Source organism: Erpetoichthys calabaricus, chromosome 8, assembly GCF_900747795.2.
Source record: "Erpetoichthys calabaricus chromosome 8, fErpCal1.3, whole genome shotgun sequence".
Lineage (NCBI taxonomy): Eukaryota > Metazoa > Chordata > Cladistia > Polypteriformes > Polypteridae > Erpetoichthys > Erpetoichthys calabaricus.
This window is the reverse complement of record NC_041401.2, coordinates 11,282,144-11,297,949: the sequence shown is the minus strand read 5'-3', so window position 1 is coordinate 11,297,949 and position 15,806 is coordinate 11,282,144. Positions and strand designations below refer to the sequence as shown.

The 15,806-nt window shown below is 43.3% G+C and overlaps 1 protein-coding gene across 1 annotated transcript in view; it reads right to left on the bottom strand.

Moving 5' to 3' along the window:
- Positions 1 to 15,806, bottom strand: part of pde11a (phosphodiesterase 11a) — a 428,873-nt gene that overhangs the window by 234,977 nt on the left and 178,090 nt on the right. The window contains exon 4 of the mRNA XM_051930468.1: positions 11,857 to 11,946. Within this exon, the coding sequence (XP_051786428.1) occupies positions 11,857 to 11,946 (90 nt within the window). The remainder of the gene's footprint in view (positions 1 to 11,856; positions 11,947 to 15,806) is intronic.

Genomic DNA, 15,806 nt, shown 5'->3' with positions numbered 1-15,806 from the left:
ATAATGAGATACAAAACGAGCCAAAACAGGACCAGCAAACTGTGTCCATCAGAGAATATCTGAACATAAAGAAAGATGAAGGCCTCAGGAATGCTGATCTGCTCAGGTCCCCAAAACATTTTAACAGAGCTCTTAGAAAGAGAAAATCAACAATTTCAGAAATGTCTGCTAATGCACAACGAGAGCAGCAACAAGCCATGGAATTAAAGAACGAGTTTAATTAACAACAAGACTCAGCGATGCCTCATTAAGCAACTGGTTGGAGTGAAATTGGTTGGAATTTGAGGCCCTGATTAGTTGGTCTTCTGTTAGTTCACTCACTTCACATTTCACTTCTGTTTGGGTGCCATTGAAGGAAAGAAATGAAGCAATTCAGAGGATCAAATCTTAAAAAGCAAGTCAATTAAAATGAAAGGAAAAGGAAAGCAAAAACAGGTCACTGATTAAGAAAAGGGTGAGAATGAAAACCTGCAGCCACTGCGGCCCACCAGGACCGGAGTTGGAGACCACTGCTGTACAGCGTTTATCATAGGACTGCATGAGGTATGGTTACTGACTCCTACAGATTACATGATCAAGTGAATGAAGTCACCTGACAGGCACTGGATGTCTCAATCTGAGAAAGTGGCAGCAAATTTTAGAAAAACTATGGTGCTAATAAAATGTAAAAGCTGGCATAAATACTAGAGCTGGGGCAGTTTGGGTTGATACATTTCGCAGGAGTTCTGGTCAAAAGTTATCCCAACAGGATGCATAAAATGTTTCTTTTCTGCTTTCAGATAGACAGGTGATTGCTTTAACAGATGGTGGGGCATCTTAGAGAGGGTTTGATATTAAACATTACCAGCCATACCACCTGTAACTTCAGAAGAAGTCACCACCTGAAGCTAAGCCTCTTCAGGCCTGCTTAGTACTTGGATGGGAGACCATCAAGGAAAAAGCTTGGGTTGCTGCTGGAAGAGGTGCTGGTGATGGCAGCAGGAGGCACTTACCGTGTGGTCTGAATGTGATGTCAGTGCAGTGATGGGGACACTGTGCTGTGAAAATGGTGCCATTCTTTAGAGGAGATGTAAAACCGAGGTCCTGACTCTCTGTCGTTATAAATCCTAAAGTCCTGGCTAAATTGCCCACCATGTCCTAGTCATTCCGGCCCCCTAATCATCTCCTGTCTCTAACTGTCTCTCTCTCTCTCCCACCACTTCACCACCTAATAGCTAATGTGTGATGAGTGTACTGGCACAAAGATGGCTGCCATTGCATCATCCAGGTGTATGCCACACATTAGCTAGTGGTAGCTGAAGTGGCTCCCCACTCACTGAAGCACTTTGAGTAGCGAGAAAAGTACTCTATAAATATAAAGAATTATTATTATTAATATTATTTATTACTACTAAGCTTACACATTCTTGCACTAAGCTGCCCAGAGCAGGAGTATCAAACCCAAGGAAGCTCAGTATTCTTCAGAATGCCAACAAAGTTTGTGATGAAGAAGGTTGCTTCATCTGTTATTCATAAAGAAGGGCCACAAAAATGTTTGGGAGAGTTGGTTCAGGAGAAAATTCAAACTCATTTCCATAAAGCTTGGTAGAGGTGAGTATTGATTGCATTGGATACCTTTAGATTACTAGGGTTCTTCAGTAGTCATACCTATACCAAATTTCTCCCCTGGGCACAAATAAAATTTTCTTTCTCTTTCTTTCTTTCTTTCTTTCTTTCTTTCTTTCTTTCTTTCTTTCTTTCTTTCTTTCTTTCTTTCGTTTTCTTCTGTTAAATCTGAAATAGCAGACCAATAGAATTTTTGCCAGGCTAATACGGTGGAGCACTTTAAAACAACTGATAAAAACTCATTATTGTAACATGGCTTTCTCAGACCTACATTTTAGTTTAACCCTGATATTTTGTATATGCCTTTAATTATCATTATCATTCATGGTGGCTCTGTAATCCGTACTAATCCCTACTTTCTCTACTGTTCTTTTCCGGTTTTCTGCGGTGCCGATCTGCACCTCCACCATCTGATCAAAGCACCGTCCAAATTCTATCATGTGAAGCCTGTAAACCCTGAGGACTGATTGCGATCATTTTGGTTAGGTAGAATGCCAAGTGGGGCCCGGGTGGTCTTGAGGCCTTGGAACCCCTGCAGATTTTGTTTTTTTTTCTGCAGCCGTCTGGAGTGTTTTTTTCTGTCCTCCCTGGCCATCGGACCTTACTTTATTCTTTGTTAATTAGTATTGCTTCATTTTATTTATATACAGTACTGTGCAAACATTTTAGGCAGGTGTGAAAAAATGCTGTAAACAAAGAATGTTTTCAAAAATGGAAGTGTTAATCATTTATTTTCATCAATCAACAAAATACAGTGAATGAACAAAAGAGAAATCTAAATCAAATCAATATTTGGTGTGACCACCCTTTGCCTTCAAAACAGCATCAATTCTCCTAGGTACACTTGCACACAGTTTTTGGAGGAACTTGGCTGGTAGGTTGTTCCAAACATCTTGGAGAACTAACCCCAGATCTTCTGTGGATGTAGGCTTCATCACATCCTTCTGTCTCTTCATGTAATCCCAGACACACTCGATGATGTTGAGATCAGGGCTCTGTGGGGGCCATACCATCACTTCCAGGACTTCTTGTTCTTCTTTACGCTCAAGATAGTTCTTAATGACTTTGGCTGTATGTTTGGGGTCATTGTCCTGCTGCAGAATAAATTTGGGGCCAATCATACGCCTCCCTGAAGGTATTGCATGATGGATAAGTATCTGCCTGTATTTCTCAGCATTGAGAACACCATTAATCCTGACCACATCTCCAACTCCATTTGCAGAAATGCAGCCCCAAGCGTTCAAGGAACCTCCACCATGCTTCACTGTTGCCTGCAGACACTCATTATTGTACCGCTCTCCAGCCCTTCGACGAACAAACTGCCTTCTGCTACAGCCAAATATTTCAAATTTTGACTCGTCAGTCCAGAGCACCTGCTGCCATTTTTCTGCACCCCAGTTCCTATGTTTTTGTGTATACTTGAGTCGCTTGGCCTTGTTTCCACATCGGAGGTATGGCTTTTTGGCTGCAACTCTTCCATGAAGACCACTTCTGGCCAGACTTCTCCAGACAGTAGATGGGTGTACCTGGGTCCCACTGGTTTCTGCCAGTTCTGAGTTGATGGCACTGCTGGACATCTTCTGATTTCGAAGGGTAATAAGCTTGATGTATCTTTCATCTGCTGCACTAAGTTTCCTTGGCCGACCACTGCGTCTACGATCCTCAACGTTGCCCGTTTCTTTGTGCTTCTTCAAAAGAGCTTGAACAGCACATCTTGAAACCCCAGTCTGCTTTGAAATCTTTGTCTGGGAGAGACCTTCCTGATGCAGTAGAACTACCTTGTGTCTTGTTGCTGTGCTCAATCTTGCCATGACATGAAACTGTCTTCCACAACCTCACCTTGGTAGCAGAGTTTGGCTGTTCCTCACCCAGTTTGAAGCTGTTTCTGTTTCAGTTAATGACTGTGTTTCAACCTCCGTGTGACATTGATGATCATTAGCACCTGTTTGGTAGAATTGGTTGATCAAACACCTGACTAGAATCCTACAAAATCCCTGACTTTGTGCAAGTGGACCGATAAGAATTGATGCTGGTTTGAAGGCAAAAGGTCGTAACACCAAATATTGATTTGATTTCGATTTTTCTTTTGTTCGCTCACTTTGCATTTTGTAAATTGATAACAATAAACAATCATAATTAATATTTCTGAAAGCATTCTTTGTTTACAGCATTTTTTCACACCTGCCTAAAACAGTACTGTATTTCTTCTTTTTTTTCTTTCTTCATCTTGTAAAGCACTTTGAGCTTCATCATTTGTATGAAAATGTGCTATAGAAATAAATGTTGTTGTTGTTTCATTCATTCATATAGTGCCTTTCACTATCTATCTATTATATAGTGCCTTTCACATCTATCTATCTATCTATCTATCTATCTATCTATCTATCTATCTATCTATCTATCTATCTATCTATCTATCTATCTATCTATCTATCTATCTATCTATCTATCTATCTATCTATCTATCTATCTATCTATCTATCTATCGCAATGACCACTAGGAGGCAGAAGCCATAGAAGCCTGAGGTGTTTACAGTGCTTTTAAAGGTATTTGCCCACCACCTGATCTCCTATATTATTCTAATTTTTGGTAGTTAATTGTTCCAGAAAATTTTTGAAAAAATACTCCTTACGGTTTATAACTATTTTAGCCATTTTTGGCTGCCTTGGACAACATTCCTCTTCAGCAATTCCAAAACTGTTTCCACCAGTAGGAAAACCGTTGGGACGAGTGCATTCATTCACATGGAGAGGACTTTGAAGGAGACTAAAGTTTCAGGAAGTAAAAATTATTCAAACATTTTTTTCCAATTCCAGCTATTTTTGGGTACCCTCTTATGTATACATAAATGGTGGGGTATTTAATGTGTACAATGTGAATGCATTCAGTTAACTGTGGTGTTCCACTTTTCCAGTAAAATCCAAATCTGCCATTGGTGCCTTCAGTCCATTTGAATCCACCTGCCCGTCACACCAGAGATTCCCAAAATCGGCTGATGGCCACTGATTAATTGAAGCTATTTGCACTTCTCAAGGGTCCACCGTCCATTTAGGGTTCAAAACCTAGGACTATAGTGAAAGGTCACTACGTATTCATTGTGCACCATTTGAGAAATGTTCAGTAGGCTTTGAAACTTCTGGTGGGGCTATGCTGGAAATTTCCTCTGCATGCTTGGACTTCTCTATGCAAGCCAAGAGAGGATGTGTAATATCGTTACTTTTTTAAATTGTCTCCTCGAGATAACAGACTCATTTTATCAAGATCTCGAGAAAACAAACTTTGTTTTCTCCAGATAATGTAATAATTTTATCGCGATCTTGAGGAAATGAAACTTAACCTTTGCTACTGGCATCAGGCTCGCTTAGATTGTGACGCCTATACAGCTGAAGCCTTGCTAACTGTCTTCTTAAATGATGGACACTAACGTTATTATTGTCTAAACTAAGGCATAAACATATTTCAGCCTACGTCAGCCCTTGATTGAGCAAAATATGCTTAATAATATCACACAACCCCCAGATTCTTTACCTTCTCACCTTTACTCAACTGATTTTTGCAATTCCCTTATGTCCTTTCTTAATGAAAAAAATCCAGAAGATTCACCAGTCTCTCTGTACGGATTCCTCCAGTACTTCATTTGAATTTCACCCACCAACTCACTCATTTTCCTCTTTTCAGCTTCCTCCTTTCTCAGAAATCTCAGATCTCGTCTGTAAGTCTAAGCCACCCACCTGTCAACTGGACCCCAACCCTCCAGTTCTGGTCAAAGTCTGCCTCCCCTCTCTGGTCCCCCTTATCTCTGCTATAATCCACTCTTCTCTCACTACTTCCTTCATCTTTTAAAACTGCTGCAATAACCCCAATACTGAAAAAACCTGGTGCTGATCCGACTAATTTCAGTAAGTTTCGTCCTATTTCTAATCTACCCTTCATTTCCAAAGTTCTTGAAAAAATAGTGGCTATTCAACTTCATTCTCATTTATCTCAAAATAATCTGTATGAACAGTTCCAGTCTGTATGTAAGAGTTGTACAGGATATGTACGAGGGACGTGTGACCGTGATGAGGTCTGCGGTAGGAGTGATGGAGGTGGGATTACATCAGGGATCGGCTCTGAGCCCTTTCTTATTTGCGAGATTAGACAGGAGTCCCCGTGGACTGTGATGTTTGCGGATGACATTGTGATCTGTAGCGATAGTAGGGAGCAGGTTGAGGAGACCCTGGGGAGGTGGAGATCTGCTCTAGAGTGGAAACGCATGAAGTCAGTAGGACCACCAAGACAGAATACATGTGTGTGTGAATGAGAAGGCGGTCAGTGGAATGGTGAGGATACAAGAAATAGAGTTGGTGAAGGTGGATGAGTTTAAATACTTGGGATCAACAGTACAGAGTAATGGGGATTGTGGAAGAGAGGTGAAGAAGAGAGTGCAGGCAGGGTGGAGTGGGTGGAGAAGAGTGTCAGGAGTGATTTGTGACAGACGGGTATCATCAAGTGTGAAAGGGAAGGTCTACTGGACGGTAGTGAGACCAGCTATGTTATATGGGCTGGAGACAGTGGCACTGACCAGAAAGCAGGAGACAGAGCTGGAGGTGGCAGAGTTAAAGATGCTAAGATTTGCATTGGGTGTGATGAGGAAGGACAGGATTAGAAATGAGGACATTAATAATAAGAAGAATTCATTACATTTATATAGCGCTTTTCTCAGTACTCAAAGCGCTATCCACACAGGGAGGAACCGGGAAGCAAACCCACAATCTTCCACAGTCTCCTTACTGCAAAGCAGCAGCACTACCACTGTGCCACCTGTGAGGACTTTTTTTAGAGGGTGAGCTCAAGTTGGGAGACAAAGTCAGAGAGGTGAGATTGCGTTGGTTTGGACAGGTGCAGAGGAGAGATGCTGGGTATATTGGGAGAAGGGTACTAAGGATAAAGCTGGTAAATAAGAGGAGGAGAGGAAGACCTAAGAGAAGGTTTAGGGATGTGGTGACAGAGGACATGCAGGTGATGGGTGTGACAGAGCAAGATGGAGAAGACAGGAAGAGATGGAAGAAAATGATCTGCTGTGGTTTTCGTCCCCTCCACAGTACAGAAACAGCACTTATAAAAATGACTAATGACCACCTTATGGCAGCTGATTCTGGTTTAATTCCTATTCTCATCCTCCTTGATCTGAGTGTGGCCTTTGACACTATTTGTCACACCACTCTCCTTAATAGATTATCTTTGACTGGCATTACCCACACTCCACTAGACTGGTTCAGATCCTACCTCTCAGGCCGCACTTAGTTTGTTCAGCTGAAAACTTTCCTAGCCCACCTCTGTTACTTCAGGTGGGCTCTGTCCTGCGGCCCCTCCTTTTCATTATTTACCTCCTTCCCCTTTCATAAATATAACATTAGCTTCCACTGTTATGCTGATGACCCCCAGCTCTATCTCACTAGCAAGCCTACTGCTTCCTTTCCACCCTCCTCACTTATTGATTGCATAGCAGAAATCAAATCCTGGTTTCCTTCAAATTTTTTTAAATTAAATAACAAGTGACAAAACTGAGGTTCTCCTCATTGGTACAAAATCAGCATTATCTAAAACTGATCATTTTTCCTTTGTTATTGATAATTCCTCAGTCTCTCCATCCCCACAGGTTTGGAGGCGGAGTGCTGGCTCTAAGGCTAGGGATCTGCACTGACAATCGGAAGGTTGCCGGTTTGAATCCTGTAAATGTCAATAGGGACTCTGCTCTGTTGGGCCCTTAAACAAGGCCCTTATCCTGCAATTGCTGAGTGCTTTGAGCAGTGAGAAAAGCGCTATATAAATGCAAAGAATTATTATTAAGAGTCTGGGTGTCATCCTTGACAGTACTTTATCCTTTCAGTCCCACATCAATAACATCTCCCAGTCTGCTTATTTCCACTTGCGTCACATTAATTGTATTCGCCCCACACCACTGCTCTCGTTCATAGCCTTGTCACTTCTCGTCTGGATTATTGTAATTCCCTTTTCTTTGGTCTTTCTCACAAATCTGTTCATAAGCTTCAACTGGTCCAGAATTCAGTTACCCTCCCGCATCATTACTAGAACGCCCTCTATTCACCATATCTCTCCCATTTTGCAGCAACTTCATTGGCTTCCAGTTAAGTTCCACATTCAATTCAAAATTCTTCTGTTAACTTTTAAGGCTCCCCACAACCTCGCTCCTCCATATCTGTCTGACCTCCTCCATGTTGCCATTCCCTCCCATACCCTTAGATCCTCTTCCTCCATTCACTTGACTGTCCCCTTTGTCCGCATTCAGTTGTTCTGCTCCCCAGCTCTGGAACTCACTACCACCTGAGCTTAGAAATATTAAATCATTTTCACTTTTCATATCTAAATTTAAGAATCATTTGTTTAAGACTGCTTTTTCTCTTTGATTACAATTGCTCTGTCTGATTTTAATTTTTGCATTTTAGTTTTGTTTATAATCTGTGTTTATCGATTGTTCGGTGTCCTTGAGTGTTTAGAAAGGCGCCTACAAATAAATCAAATGTATTACTATTTATTATTAAAAATGTGACTTGCTCATCAATACAGTTCAGCTCTTCTGCCATTTCAAACAGGGCGTGGCTTCAATAAGCTAAACATTAAACGTTTGGTACAATTATTTCAGAACTTCAAGAAAACAAGATCTTTTCTTTTATCGAGATGTCGATAAAATTATTCCATTATCTCGAGAAAACAAAGTTCATTTTCTCGAGATCTCAATAAAATTAGTCCCTTATCTCGAGAAAACAATTTAAAGAAATAACAATATTGCACATCCTCTCTCGGCTTCCGTACTTCTCTATCGTAAACTTTAAATAAAAAAAGCTAATGACCACTAGCGACAAGTGAGATGTGGAAGTTCACAAAAATCAATCAAACAATGGGGTCTGTCTCGATTGCATCAGATCATTGTTTTACCCTCTGACATTGTTATCGCCGGAGCAAAATTGAACCATTTAATTTTAAACGCTAAGCAAACTATCATTGTCCCTTGAAAATCTCTTGGCCGTGAACTGCCCAGACAGAAACAGCAGTACCTGAGATCTTTTTCATCTACTGCTCCTCTTAAATGTGGTGTTCCTCAGGGATCCATTTTGGGTCCTATTTTATTCTCTATATACAGTGCATCCGGAAAGTATTCACACTGCATCACTTTTTCCACATTTTGTTATGTTACAGCCATATTCCAAAATGGATTAAATTCATTTTTTTCCTCAGAATTCTACACACAACACCCCATAATGACAACGTGAAAAAAGTTTACTTGAGGTTTTTGCAAATTTATTAAAAATAAAAAAACTGAGAAAGCACATGTACATAAGTATTCACAGCCTTTGCCATGAAGCTCAAAATTGAGCTCAGGTTCATCCTGTATCCCCTGATCATCCTTGAGATGTTTCTGCAGCTTCATTGGAGTCCACCTGTGGTAAATTCAGTTGGATGGACATGATTTGGAAAGGCACACACCTGTCTATAGAAGGTCCCACAGTTGACAGTTCATGTCAGAGCACAAACCAAGCATGAAGTCAAAGGAATTGTCTGTAGACCTCCAAGACAGGATTGTCTCGAGGCACAAATCTGGGGAAGGTTACGGAAAAATTTCTGCTGCTTTGAAGGTCCCAATGAGCACAGTGGCCTCCATCATCCATAAGTGGAAGAAGTTCGAAACCACCAGGACTCTTCCTAGAGCTGGCCGGCCATCTAAACTGAGCGATCGGCGGAGAAGGGCCTTAGTCAGGGAGGTGACCAAGAACCTGATGGTCACTCTGTCAGAGCTCCAGAGGTCCTCTGTGGAGAGAGGAGAACCTTCCAGAAGGACAACCATCTCTGCAGCAATCCACCAATCAGGCCTGTATGGTAGAGTGGCCAGACGGAAGCCACTCTTTAGTAAAAGGCACATGGCAGCCCGCCTGGAGTTTGCCAAAAGGCACCTGAAGGACTCTCAGACCATGAGAAAGAAAATTCTCTGATCTGATGAGACAAAGATTGAACTCTTTGGTGTGAATGCCAGGAGTCACGTTTGGAGGAAACCAGGCACCGCTCATCACCAGGCCAATACCATCCCTACGGTGAAGCATGGTGGTGGCAGCATCATGCTGTGGGGATGTTTTTCAGCAGCAGGGACTGGAAGACTAGTAAGGATAAAGGGAAAGATGACTGCAGCAATGTACAGAGACATCCTGGATGAAAACCTGCTCCAGAGCGCTCTTGACCTCAGACTGGGGCGACGGTTCATCTTTCAGCAGGACAACGACCCTAAGCACACAGCCAAGATATCAAAGGAGTGGCTTCAGGACAACTCTGTGAATGTCCTTGAGTGGCCCAGCCAGAGCCCAGACTTGAACCCAATTGAACATCTCTGGAGAGATCTTAAAATGGCTGTGCACCGACGCTTCCCATCCAACCTGATGGAGTTTGAGAGGTGCTGCAAAGAGGAATGGGCGAAACTGGCCAAGGATAGGTGTGCCAAGCTTGTGGCATCATATTCAAAAAGACTTGAGGCTGGAATTGCTGCCAAAGGTGCATCGACAAAGTATTGAGCAAAGGCTGTGAATACTTATGGACATGGGATTTCTCAGTTTTTTTATTTTTAATAAATTTGCAAAAATCTCAAGTAAACTTTTTTCATGTTGTCATTATGGGATGTTGTGTGTAGAATTCTGAGGAAAAAAATGAATTTAATCCATTTTGGAATAAGGCTATGACATAACAAAATGTGGAAAAAGTGATGCGCTGGGAATACTTTCTGGATGCACTGTAAATAAATTGACATTGACAATTAGAATCAAACAGCTTTAAGATGAAAAGAGACAAGAACAGAACACGCGGATGGCACACGCTACACAACTCAAACACAAGACCCCAGGGTTGTCTGATGGCAGCATTGACCACTGTGAGGACGGGTGTTGATAGAAACAATTGGAAAAATCATTTTCTGCATCTGTGATGGATTGGCACCATGTCCAGTGTTGTGGATGGCCCGGTCAGGACGCCTCTGCGTTAGAAGGACCCGGGGAGCAAGTATGGACAAAGTGCTACCTCCCCCGGAATGCTAAATGGCAGTCCCCCTGGGTGGCAGCCGTGCCTCGAATTCCCACAAGGCTTCTTAGGAGATGGAATTGGACTCAGCCATGTTGGGATCCGGGGGTTCCGCCAGGAGGCACTGCAGCTGTTCCTGAGCCCGTGTGGGAGGTTCTTCCGCCGCACCTGTTAGTGCTGCCAGAAGTGGGGCGACGAGCCCCTGAAGCACTTCCGGGTGCCTTATATAAGGGGTCAACGAACAGTTGAGAGGCAGAGTCGGAAGAAGGGAGACAAAGCTTGCAGAGGAGGAGTGGAGGAGAACGAGAGAAGAAGAAAAAGTAAAAAGTACTGAGTATTGTGTTTTGTGCTCGAGACTGCATTGTGCCTGTGGGAAACGAGGAAGGCGTTTCACAAGAGGTGAAAAAAAATAAAACATTTGTGTGCCTGCGTCTGTCTGTGTCAGGTTAAGCGCTGGTATAGTGCTATCTATTGTAGCACCCTGGGTTTGTTCCTGCCTTTGTTCATTTAGGACCACCAAATGTCTGTTATAGTAATGCACTAACATCACTGTCTCCTGTCCAGTCTTTCTAGTAACCCCATGTCCACTGTCCCTTTAGCAATACCCTAAAGAGAACCCACAGTGTATTTATTGGGCAAGCATCAGTAATACCTAACAGGTTTTCTAGCATCACGTCTTTAGGTGAGGACACCACCCAGCAATTACAGCACTAGCCAAAAGACAGCTCAGTGTCCGTTCAGCTGATGTAATACCCAATAGTAATATATCAGTGTTTTTCCCAGCATTCTCTGTCCAGCATAAGGCACCAGGCTGCCATCCCAGCATTTTCCTCACTGGGCAACTTTGTTTTGGTGGCTGTGCCACTTTCCCATTTGAACTCTCTTTATTCCACTGCTGGCTGGCCATCAACATCCTAACCATTTCATTTTGAGATGAAGTCCAGTCACACAGAGGGTGTAAAGAACAAGCGACCAGTTTCCTGATTTCCCCAGTTTCACCCCAAATCAAACTTTGGTGCTGGAAGCCTACTTGTCAATGGCCACCATCCTGGATGCTTATCCTACCCCTCCACCCAATAGCAAAGACAACCTGTTGTTCACAAAGCAGCCACAGAAATGTCAAATAGATGGCCAGTCAGCACCGACCTGTAGATTATGGGCAAGCATAGACATTCACATTTAGTCCTTACTCTGCTTCTTTCGTACTCTTTCCTGGATGCAGCGAAGAGCTGGGCGTTGGAAATTGCTATTCCACAGAAAGGAAGGTACATCTGCAGGACCTGTTAAATAAAAAAGAGCAGAGCCATGTGAGTACGGAGTGCGAGAAATGGGCACCCACTAGACCACAGGTGTCACACTCAGATCCTGGAGGGCTACACTGGCTGTAGATTTCCATTCTTAATTAGAAACCAATGTCTTCTGTTTACAGAAAAGCATATGACAGGGTGAGGAGAGAGGAGTTGTGGTATTGTATGAGGAAGTCGGGAGTGGCAGAGTTGTACAGAATATGAATGAGGGTAGTGTGACAGTGGTGAGGTCTGCGGTTGAAGTGATGGAGGTGGGATTACATCAGGGATCAGCTCTGGGCCCTTTCATATTTGTAATGGTGATGGACAGGCTGACAGATGAGATTAGACAGGACTATAATGTTTGCTGACGACATTGTGATAGTAGGGAGCAGGCTGAGGAGACCCTGGAGACCTGGAGATCTGTTCTAGAGAGGACAGGAATGAAGGTCAGTAGGACCACCAAGACAGAATACATGTGTGTGAATGAGAGGGAGGTCAGTGGAATGGTGAGGATGCAAGGAGTAGAGTTGGCGAAGGTGGATGAGTTTAAATACTTGGGATCCACAGTACAGAGTAATGAGGATTGTGGAAGAGAAGTGAAGAAGAGAGTGCAGGCAGGGTGGAGTGGGTGGAAAAGAGTGACAGGAGTGATTTGTGACAAACAGGTATCAGCAAGAGTGAAAGGGAAGGTCTGCAGGACGGTAGTGAGACCAGCCATGTTTTATGGGCTGGAGACGGTGGCACAGGAGACAGAGCTGGAGGTGGCAGAGTTAAAGATGTTAAGATTTGCATTATGTGTGATGAGGAAGAACAGGATTAGAAATGAGGACATTAGAGGGTCAGCTCAGGTTGGGAGACAAAGTCAGAGAGGTGACATTGCATTGGTTTGGACATGTGCAGAGGAGAGATGCTGAGTATATTGGGAGAAGGGTGCTAAGGATAGAGCTGCCAGAGAACAGGAGGAGAGGAAGGCCTAAGAGAATGTTTATGGATGTGGTGAGAGAGCGCATGCAGGTGCTGGGTGTGACAGAGCAAGATGGAGAAGACAGGAAGAGATGGAAGAAGATGATCCGCTGTGGCGACCCCTAACGGGAGCAGCCAAAAGAAGAAGAAGTTTTCTGCTGACAGAACTTACTTCTATTTCATTAATTTTGAGTGATTTGTATTTAAAGATTCGGAAACCTCAAATGTTTTCAGCATCCAGACAATAAGGACTCTCCATCATACAATGTGTTTCAATAAAATATTTGAAGAGAAAGAAGTACACACCTGAGAAATATTGAGCTGTTCTGGGCCACAAAACATTTGGGTGGTGATCTTGGGTTTGGGAATAAAATCAAACCATTTTAGAAATCTCCGCTATATGAAAATGAGGGCACAGACAGGCCATTGAATTAAATAATGGGCTTCACTTACAGCGTGAAATGACTTTTAAATAAAAAAAAATTGGTTGCAACTAAAATAGTGGCCCTCCAGTAACTGAGTTTGAGGACTCAGAGTTAGCTGGTTGCTTGTTTCATCTCATTACCATTTGGCTGATGGTTTAAGAAAAAGAAAATAATTAAGGGTTGTGAATTTTAAAAAGCAAATTAATTAAAATGAAGGCAAAAGGAGGATAATCCATTAGCTGCAGTAACTGGTTACTAATTAAGAAAGTGGCTGCAACAAAAACCTGCATGTGGCCCTCCAGGATGTGATTTGCCCCTCTGCTTTAGACCATCAGACCTCCACCCATCACTTGATTTGCATCCCTGCTTTACACCATCAGACCTCCTCCCACCCATCACTTGATTTGCACCCCTGCTTTAGACCATCAGACCTCCACCCACCTCCACCCATCACTTGATTTTGCCCCCCCCGCTTTAGACCATCAGACCTCTACCCAACCACCTCCACCCATCACTTGATTTGCACCTCTGCTTTACACCATCAGACCTCCACCCACCCGTCACTTGATTTGCACCCCTGCTTTAGACCATCAGACCTCCACCCACCCGTCACTTGATTTGCACCCCTGCTTTAGACCATCAGAGCTCCACCCACCCACCTCCACCCATCAATTGATTTGCACTCGTGCTTTGGATCATCAGACCTCCACCCACCCGTCACTTGATTTGCACCCCTGCTTTAGACCATCAGACCTCCACCCACCCACCTCCACCCATCATTTGATTTGCATTCCTGCTTTAGATCATCAGACCTCCACCCACCCATCACTTGAATTGTCACTGGTCACCAGAAATCGAAATTGGTTGTGCAGAGTCCCAGTAGGGGGCAGTAGAACCTTCCTTGCTCATGTGATTTGGTATTCATATTCAGTGGCTTCACAAAGTACTCAGACCCCTTCACTTTCCACACATTTGTTCAGACCCTTAATTCAGTCCTTTTGGCAGCAAGTCCAGCTTGGAGTCTTCTTGGCTAAGACTCTGCCAGCTTTGTATAGACCAGGATGTGGGCAGTTTACCCCAAATCTTCCTGGCAGATCCTCTCAAGCTCCATTAGGCTGGCTGAGACACATCTGTAAACTGCCATATTCAGGTCTTGCCACATATGTTCCATGGGGTCTAAAAGTCCAGGCTATTCAAGGACAGTCAGAGACTTGTCCCGAAACCACTCCAGCATTGTCTTGGCTGTGTGTTTCTGGTCCTTGTTTTACAGAAAGGTGAACCGAGGTGGCATCCACTCTGAAGCAGGTTTTCTTCAAGGACCCCTCTATATGTGGCTGCATTCATTCATCTCTCAGTTCTGACCAGTATGCCTGTCCCTGCCCCTGTCCGGTGCTGAGCAGTGCCTGGTCTTCCCAGACATAGGGTTTGGAGTTCGGACCAAAGAGTTTAATTTTTGTCCCAATAGCCCAGAGATTTTTTTTTCGACATTCTCTAAGAGTCCTTCAAATGCCAATTGTGAGACTCCAAGAAGGAGGCAACCACTCGGCCATCAACGCCCGATTGATGGAATGCTGCTGAGATGGTCACACTTTCGATAGGTTGTCCCATTTCAGCAGAGGTAGAGTGACCATCAGATTGTTGGTTACCTCCATGGCAAAGACCTTTCTTGACAAGTTTTTCATTTTAACTGGATGTCCACTCTAGGAAGAGTTCTGATGGTTCCAAGCTTCTTCTGTTTCACAGTTATTGAGGCCAGTCTGGGCTGCTTGGCACACTCCACGCTTTACAAATGGTTTGATCCCCTTGCTCTGATCATGGAGGTCTACAGAGAATTCCTTGGACTTCATGTCTTGTTTTCGTCTTAACATGTAGTGTGAATTATAGGCCCTTCACAGGGATATCTTAACAGCAACACAGGCCCCCGGGCAAAGTAGTGTGCTGGGGCCCCTGTTTTGATAGCTAAACTGAAACATACGGTGCATCCGGAAAGTATTCCCAGCACATCACTTTTTCCACATTTTGTTATGTTACAGCCTTATTCCAAAATGGATTAAATTCATTTTTTCCTCAGAATTCTACACACAACACCCCATAATGACAATGTGAAAAAAGTTTACTTGAGGTTTTTGCAAATTTATTAAAAATAAAAAAACTGAGAAATCCCATGTCCATAAGTATTCACAGCCTTTGCTCAATACTTTGTCGATGCACCTTTGGCAGCAATTCCAGCCTCAAGTCTTTTTGAATATGATGCCACAAGCTTGGCACACCTATCCTTGGCCAGTTTCGCCCATTCCTCTTTTACAGAGTTTTTCAGAGTTGTCCGGAAGCCACTCCTTTGATATCTTGGCTGTGTGCTTAGGGTTGTTGTCCTGCTGAAAGATGAAGCGTCGCCCCAGTCTGAGGTCAAGAGCTCTCTGGAGCAGGTTTTCATCCAGGATGTCTCTGTACATTGCTGCAGTC